The 9,700-nt window shown below is 28.7% G+C and overlaps 1 protein-coding gene across 1 annotated transcript in view; it reads right to left on the minus strand.

The window, feature by feature from the left end:
- Positions 1-7,101, minus strand: part of LOC115887948 (peroxisomal acyl-coenzyme A oxidase 3-like) — a 35,449-nt gene extending 28,348 nt beyond the window's left edge. Inside the window, exons 1-2 of the mRNA XM_030907499.1 lie at positions 6,913-7,101; positions 1,719-1,846 (exon numbers count right to left, since the gene is read on the minus strand). Of these exons, the coding sequence (XP_030763359.1) occupies positions 1,719-1,846; positions 6,913-7,032 (248 nt within the window). The 5' untranslated portion in view covers positions 7,033-7,101. The remainder of the gene's footprint in view (positions 1-1,718; positions 1,847-6,912) is intronic.
- Positions 7,102-9,700: the final 2,599 nt, after the last annotated feature.

The raw sequence follows: 9,700 nt of genomic DNA on the forward strand, positions 1-9,700 counted from the left end.
TTACACCAGATATGGTATCGCTCCGCCAGCAGTTTTTAAAGGTTAGGTCATTGTCTACCCATATGTTACATCCAAATAGATAATACTTGGCTATATTTTCGAATTTCGCGTATATATATTTATATCTCTCTCTGCAATATAATGGGCCGCTCCATTAATATTTATCTGTTATTTTAACATTTACGCCAAAAAAATTCATTTGATTTTAATAACCCCCTAAGCGTTTCCCTGCAAAAGGAAAATTCGATTCTTCCTGCAATTTTTGCAAAAGCTTTCTAATTGTGGGGACGAGTTTGAATTCGAGATAAAATCTATTTATCAAATTCCTGACCACTTCGAAAAAGTCGTTGAGCTTTTCGACAGCAGTCTCACGTGGTCGTTTCTTTCCAGAGAGGATATCATTTTATCGGGGTTAGTTTTCAGCCTTTTTTTTATCTTCTGTGTGAATTTTTTTATAGCCGATACGCTAACTCCGGTATAAAGAAATATCCGCTCAAGTTTACGTTTAAGCGGCAACTCAAGCGAACTCTCTGTAGCTTCTTCATCGCAAACCCTATTATGAACACAAGGAAATACACCAAATGAGATTTCATCCACGTTTATTTATATTTATTTTAGTTTAGCTAAAATATTTAGGTAAAATGTGTGCTTTTTATTTTAGCCAATATTTAATTTTAATATTCTAATTATATTATTATTATTCTACTTGCTTATATAAATTAGCTATTATTTCTCTTGTCTGGCTATGTAGCGTCTTACCCTTAACAAATTTATTCATTTTAAAACACAAATATACGATCAAACTTGATATTAATAATTAAAAACTACGAACGAAAAACATTATAACAAGATAACAAAACAATAAAACACAACTTAACTATCAAATATACGAAAAATATAGGAATAAAGTTTAGGATAACCGGTATAAAATAATGAAATAAAGTAATAATGATCAAAAAAATGACACCGCCACTGGATATTTCAATAGTATTCAATATTCCTACTCTTTTCAGAAGAGACCGTGATGTTGGGGATAAAGCAAGCGAATAGGAAAGGCGTAAAAGCCATGGCAACCGCGTGGTAACAAATCCTGTCACGTACTCTCGCCAATCATGTTCGATGAAAAGGCGGCCATGTGCGGCGATGCCGGTTTGCCAATGATATCGTTGAAAAATCTTCAACTTTCATAATAAGCAGATTATACAGAATGAAAGAAATAAGTTATTAAATGAAACATATCGAACAATATGAACTACGTTAAAATTCCTTAGTAATATACGTCAGAATATATGCTAAACACATTATATATAATAAAAATATCTTAAATTTATAGTTCATGTCTGGCAATTTTGCAATTTTATAGATAAACGTGGCAATGTCGATTTTTTTTTCTCGCATTCCTTCCGTAGCTTCAGATCCGCTGGTCAAACAGTACTGACAATATTGAAGTTTTACCTACTTATCAATGGTAGAGATACGATCTTCAAAATTTTCAAATAGATATTTTATAGTATTCTATTAAATATATACAGGGTGAGTCTTTAGTAACTGCACATATTTTCAGGGATGGAAAGAATATAAATATTTTCTTTTTAGTGTTGTTCAAATAAGTCCAAAATGACCGAGTAATTTTACTTTGAAAATTTGAAAAAGAAATATTACTTACCTCACTGTTTGGTTTGTTTTAACATTAAATTTATTAAAATATATTTACTTACAACACACCTGGATGGCCTCTAGCTATGGCCGATTGTCTATAAGTTCTGTATCGTTCCTCGTCAAAAGACAGTGCCGTAGTGGGCGGTAAAAATTCAGGGTACTGTTTAATTTTATTATGAGCATTTTTCTGAAACAAATAAAACACGACATAAAAAATAACCATGATACATAAATACTATACAGGGTGAGTCTTAAATAAGTGCAAATATTTTCAGTGCTGGTAGATCTCAATAAAAGGAAACAACATTTTCTCTTCTGTTTTTATAACCGGGATATTTTACTTTAAAAATTTCCAAAAAAAAATGATTTTTTGCTTAAACTTTGAGAACAGCTAGATCTTTTCTGGATTTTCTTTTTTGTAAATTTAATCTACTACCGATGTTGCCATGTTATTAACGAATTATGTTTTTTAACTAAAAACTAAAAACTTTTTTTTTGCAAAAAAATCTCATAATCGTGTTTCTGGGATCAAAATAAAAACCACCCCTAAAATGTTTGCACTTTTAAGACACACCTTATATAACAAACTCGTTTTTATTTTTTAACAAAAAACAACCCCGTAAAGTTTTTCGCGTCTATTTTGAAACACTCTCTAAATTTGACTAAACATTTTAGTTTTATTGAAAAAGCTGCATAAAAATTCACATTAAAAACTTGAAATGAACTTAGATCAAAAACATTTTTAGACTTTAGTCACATTGTTGAAATTTAGCATCTTTTAATCAAAAATCCAAACGTCTTGACCTGTGATCTCATTTTTGTCATTATATGTAAATAAAATGAGTAAATAAATAAAATTTTTATCTGTGTGATTGTTGGAACAATCGTACGACTACGCCTCGTCACAGTTTTTTATCTATTAAGTAATAAATATGAAAAGTACACATCATAGTACACGTTACTATTGTTTATAATATGCATCATTGCAAATAGTAATTTATAAACAGATAATATTAATATTAATTAAAAGTAATTAAACTAGATTTTACAATTATTATTGTTACTTAAATACAGGGATTTATACTTTAAATTATATAAATTACTTATTTGTTAACTCATTATTAATAAATAAATGCCAATTTCTGATAACTCAATATATAAAATACAATACATATATCGCATTTCTTCTATCATACCCTTGTATATGAATTTTTAATACCTAGACAGGACGAACAATTTGAAAATAGATGAAGAATATCTTAACTATAGTCTATAAAATGAATAACTTTGAATTTTGACCGTTATTTTTTACCAACATGGCAAATATAAAATCCCTCTATCCAAAAAGTTACTGATATTCTTTAAAATGAGTACCTGAACGAATCAGATAGGTAACTCTTTTTACTTTCGTGAAATAGAAAAGGAAAATAATAAAACAAGTGACAGTTCTTCCTCTTCTTGGAAAAATCAACGCCAAATGTCATAATTGACAAAAGTAAAATGTCATCAGCCTTTGACATTTCTAAATATCAGACCAATGCCGTCTCTAATAGAATAGCCTCGGAGAGAGATTTATGACGTCACGCTAGTTAGATACCACGGATTAATAAATATGTTGTAGAATACATGGAAAACATAATTATTCCTCGTATTTTTGGTTTGTATTTTAAAATTGATATAGTTTACATGAAATATACATAATATACAGTTAATAAATACAATATATATATATATATATATATATATATATATATATATATATATATATATATATATATATATATATATATATATATATATATATATATATATATATATATATATATATATATATATATATATATATATATATATATATATATATATATATATATATATATATATATATATATATATACCTACTTATAGTAATAAATCCTTTAAGCAAATAAACTATGAACCATACAAATGCAGCAAAGGTTTTATACTATACAAATAATGAATATACAATATAAAAGAAGATAATGCGTAAAATGTAAAATATATTTTAAATTTTGGGGTTTGAAAGTCGATCTAATTTAACAAAAAACATTCAATATCTACTAATAGTGATATATTATTATTTGCATTCACAAAAAATATTTTAATCATCATCATTTCAAAAAATATTTTCAACATAGCATCAATGTTCGAAAAATTATATTTGCAAATAATACAATATCATAGAAAAAAAGGCGTCAGCGATGACTATGATATAAAGATCGCTCTCATCAATTTCAATCTCAAATTTTTTGATTTTCTTGGGATTTAGGTTCGGAAAAAACGCTGATTAAGTTTTCATTTGGTTTTTCATTATTTTTTTTGGTTTAAAAAAAACGTTATAGCTAATGTTTATAGCCTTCATCAGTGTTGTGTCATATGAAAAAAATAGTGTCGAATATAATCCAAAAAATTACATATACGAGGAATAATTATGTTTTCCATGTATTCTACAACATAATTAATCCGTAGTATCTAACTAGCGTGACGTCATCAGGGTTCGGAAAACTACATGTTACTTTTAAAAACGACATAAACTACATTACATGTCGTTAATGTAGTTTATGTAACCTATGTATGTAACTTTCAAATATCAAAGGTTTGAGGTGAGGTTATAATAAGTTGAAGCTTTAGAAAACACATAACGTATTTAAGAAAAGGGCTTTAAATATAATCATTCACATCATAATATTCAGACCCCTCATACAAAGGAAAATTATTCATAATATCAATACATATTTTATTAACGTAGTTTTCATGTAGTTAATGAACGGAAAAAGACGTAGTTTTTGAAGAAAAACTACACGTAGTTAATCAGGTAAATTACGTCTTAATTAACTACTTCCGAACCCTGGACATCATAAATCTCGCTCCGAGGCTGTTCTATTAGAGACGGCATTGCGTCAGCATGGCCGCAAGTTGCTAACCTAATAAAACTTACACTAGAAAAGCCCGCGGGAACTGTCAAATTCAAAGTTATTCGTTTCACAGACTATATCTAGGATTCGCTGATGGTTTAGTCCAAATTGCCAATGATCTTGAAGATGTACAGGATGTCCCATTTTAGTTTGGGACAAATAATACACACACAGCTCAGGAATACACATAATACACAACCACCCTGTCCGTAACGTTCAAAATACCGCAGCAAGCAATAAGTAGTAAAGTAGCAAATTTTATTTTATAAAGGCTGTATAAACAGCTATGTGATAATTTTGATAGGATACCTCAATTCATATAACGTGCTATATGGCCGTAATATGATAGCTTTACAACCAAAAAAGGCCCATTTTTATACAACCGTTTAGTAGTATAGAAGTTCTATAAAAAGGGTATACCACTCTTATGCAACTGTTTTACACAGCGTTATATGACTATTATAAAACTAGTTTTATTGTGTATTACGTGGTCACATCTAAGAAACAGAACAATAAAAACATTTGATCATTTAGCGAGGTACAAGAGTATTTTATTTTTTACCGAAGAATATTAGGAGCAAATTATATTTTAAGAGTGCCGTAAAATGAATCTAGGGGATGTGGATTGTTAAAATGGAGACTTTACTCGACAATGAAAATGGCGGGTAGGGCCAGAAGGTATAACAAATATGTAATATAAAAATTCATTAATAGGGTTTGAAATGTAGGGACAATTTTTGTTGCGCCGAAAATTTTACTGGTAGATTATAGGTATGTATTTGGCAAAAAATTAAAGCGCTTTAATTTCGATTAAGGTTTACATATAAATTTAAACAATAAAATGCAATAAAATTTTCATAAATTCTTGTTTTTAATTTAATTAAACACTTTATTACTGTATGTCATGGGAATCTTTTCACAAAATAGTTCTCAAAAATAACATTTTACAATTTATTTTGATGTTTTTAATTTTGCTTCATATAATGGCGGCCATAGGCCATACAAAAATTCTGCCTGAAACATGGCGAATTATAATGCAACCGTTTTATTATAAATGAACCCCTTAAATAAGTCTTTGTTGTAAAATAAAACGCTATAGGATAAATATCTATCATTACGCAGAATTTCGAGGCACTATAGAACTATTTTGGACATATTGAGATTTGTGACAAATAGATGTTGCCAAATCTCATTTGATTAGTATTTAAACTAACCAACATGATCAGATTTTTTTGAATTCATGAACGCAATGCATTTCATGTGAGCCCGACGAGTGAGCGGCAACCTAAGGACTTGGAAAAACAACAATAAAACAATACAAACATTACTACAGTAAAACTTTTACTTGAACCTGGCAACAATGCTTTGAAGAAGCCAGACAACCCGAGAGATTTTGGCTTTTGAGAATCCACGGAATTCTCGGGATTATTTGCCGTAATTTCGAGGAGTTTTTTCTTACATGTTCTTTATAACTACAACTGCGTTTGTTAACTTTTTTCCAACTCTGGCCAGAATTCATAATAGCTGTGATTGATTATACTCGTCGTAGATATTACTTTTGCAACAACAACAATAACAAAATAAATAACTAGGTATACAATTTAATTTAAAATGAGGTTATATTATACATTACCAGTTTTATAATGCAGATATTACAGCGAATTTATTTTGTTACTCACAATTTTATAATAATATATAAGGCTATATAACTGGTGTTGTATACAGTACCGTAGTTTAACGCAATAAAACATTCTATCATACAACGTAATACAACTTTAATAAGACAAGTTTAAGTAACTATTATATGATCTTGTGACTACTAGTTATATGCATATTATAGAACTCTTTCATGGTGGGTATAAGAGTCTAATAAAATAATATGTTTGTTATCATATAGCATTGTCTTATTAAGTGTTATATCATACTAAAAGAAATTATCGTTTAATGCCTTATAGGATACGTTGTAAAAACCACTAGAAAATAGTTTAATATGACAACTTTTATTAAAAAACATATTGGTCGAAACCAAACGCTTAATAAAATCAAGCAGTCCTTAAGACAACGCTATTCGACTGTTATAAAATAATTCATTCCTTTTAGAATTTCTTTTTGCTACTTGGGTAGAGTCTATTCAATGAAAGAAGAAACGATTTCCACCGACGATATTCAAGGACGACATCCAAAAATTGAATTATGAAATGACAATATAATCTCCTTTGAATTAAAATAATAGGCCACAATTGAAATGATAGAGGACTTTCTTTATACATTCTATAGTTGAAAAAACTAAATGTATAACTATGAAAAATAACCCTACCAAAAAGTTGAGTTCTTCCTTTGAGTAAATAAATTCTTTCATTTTCCTCCAATCAAATGACGCTTGCTTGCGATAGTAGTCCAAAGGACCAGCCGAAAATTCACTATTAACATCACCCATTTTACACTAATTTTCATCAAACACAGACTGACACTAATCAAATATTAAATTACATTTATACAAATTTATGTTTTTCTCTCATTTTTATCAATGAACTGACGGATTGTCTACTTATCGTGCAGATAATGATTAATTTCAGCTTATAGTGTAATTTTTTGTTATCTATAAAGAAAGATAAGTGTATGTATAACCAAAAATGTACTTACCTTTGAACTGTAGACGTTATAAAAATGTAATTTTATTTTTGGTAATACGAAATAAGCACTTATTATACAAAGTGGTCCGAACTGTATTCCGGAAACTTTGGCAACATATTCTGCAGATAAAAATAAGTAAAAAAGTTCGTATAAATGTATGTCCTAAAATGCTTAGTTTCGGAGATACAGGGTGTAGATGTTTCATTTTTATTTCGATTTTTTCCAAATAATTTCTGAAGTAACGTTAATATTTTGATGAAAATTGGTGTCTGGGAGTTTATTGACATGAGAAATTTGATTTTGATGTCAATATGACTCCTACTAGTAGAGGGCGCCACCTGCATATTTTTTAACTGGTTTGAAGAGTAGTAACTTTTCGTCTGTACCTGTATAAAACTACTGAGTAAAAAAATATACATTTACGACATTTTTTACGTAAAAAGGGTCTCTTGCTAAAAACCGCTACCGAATAATGGTTCCCGAGATATTTCGAATCGAAATTATCAATACCTGTCATCATTGACATAAATTAAATATGTTGACTAAATACCGTAAGATCGAATAAAAACGGCGTCAGCAATGACTATGAAATGAAGATCGCTGTCATTTCATATGTAAATTTATATGGGAAATGTCATCGATCGTCGTTTCCAAGCCAACTGGACGCCGTTTTTATTCGATCATACGGTAGTTATTAGACCTTTTATTAGACTGAAATCATAAATTTGAAATGTTTGTGTGCCAAAAGTTCAATAGAAACTGTTTTATCATCATTTTTTCGAAGAAAAATTTAATATTAATATAACAAAATAAAAAGTTCCCAACAAATAACTATCTACTCAACATGTTTATTTTTAGTCAATAATAACATGTATTGAATATTTCCATTCTAAAAATCTTGAGAACGGTTACTTGTAGCGATTTTTACCAAGAGATATTTTTCATACATTTTTTTAATTTTCTCTAAAATGGCATGGAAATTTGGAAAAGTATAAACGCGACTAACCATTTCAAGCAAAAATTTTAATGAAGGATGCATTTTTCTCAAATCGTCAAGAAAAAAAATTCCTCTGGCAAAAACAGTCCGGGGACATACTGTATACCTATTAGTGCACCTGTAGGGTAAAATTATACGTACCTGAATTACCTTGCATATCTATGGAAATTCCAATCAATCGAAAAAAAAAACGGTGTCGATGAGTCAGTTTGAAAACGAAGATCGATGTAATTTTATATTTAAAATTAATTAAATGATGAATTTGATCAATCGTCATTTCCCAAGCCATCTAAAATGGTATGGAAATTTGGAAAAGCATAAACGGGATTAACTATTTCACAAGCAAAATTTTTAATGAAGAATGCATTTTTCTCAAAATGTCAAGAAAAAAAATTTCCTCTGTCAAAAACAATCCGGGGACATACTGTATACCTATTACTGCACCTATAAGGTAAAATTATACGTACCTGAATTACCTCGTATATCTATAAAAAATTCATTCAATCGAAAAAAAAACCGGCGTCAATGAGTCAGTTTGGAAACGAAGATCGCTGTAATTTTATTATTAAAATTAATTAAATGGTGAATTTGATCGATCGTCATTTCCCAAGCCAACTTGATGCCTTTTTTTCGATCATATGCGGTATTTCTGTAATAAAATGCTTGCTTTTTATCCTATATACAGGATGTGCCAAAATACAGTTGGTCACAAAATGGGACATTTTTATAATTTTGAGGGTTTGAAAAAAAATCATGCAGCATTTTTCAGCATACTCAATAACAAAAAAAAATATTTTGACATATAAAAATTATTTTTTTCCTTGTCTGAAGAAATTCCCGATAAACTTTGTTTCAATAACTCAAATAAAATTTCCCTTTTCTGATAAAGTTTTTGGCACACCCTGTAAATGGAAATTATAGATTATAAATGGTGAAAAAAGGGGTAAAAAAAATAAAACAAATATTTTAAACAAAAAACCTAACTATTTATTATAAACTGTATGGTAAGTATATGAAATTAAACAATTTTGTATCAAAGCAAATATCAATCTAATTTTTCTGCTACAATAATTAGTTTACTTGAAAATAAACTTTTGAAATAAACTTTTACAATAATAAATTAAAAAAAAATCGTCCACAAAATTTACAGATATTGATAAATGTTTCAATACACTTGATAGGAACATAAACCTTGGCGGTTTTTGACAAAAAAACATAAAAAAATGGCAAAAGTATTTTTTGTTGTTTTATATAAATTTCTTTTAAATAAATTTTAGACAGAACTAAACTGTGCTGCAGCGATAACATAAGCGATCATTCTAGCACACACCAACGCGTTCACGTTCACTGCCGTACCTATATGTAGTGCGCCATCTTGTAGGTATACATAAGTACAAATTAAAAATGTGAATTATGTATAACATTTTTAAATATTTACGTACAATATTTAAACTTAAACAATAAAAATGTATAC

Source organism: Sitophilus oryzae, unplaced genomic scaffold (genome assembly GCF_002938485.1).
Source record: "Sitophilus oryzae breed Bouriz unplaced genomic scaffold, Soryzae_2.0 scaffold_682_pilon_pilon, whole genome shotgun sequence".
Classification (NCBI taxonomy): domain Eukaryota; kingdom Metazoa; phylum Arthropoda; class Insecta; order Coleoptera; family Curculionidae; genus Sitophilus; species Sitophilus oryzae.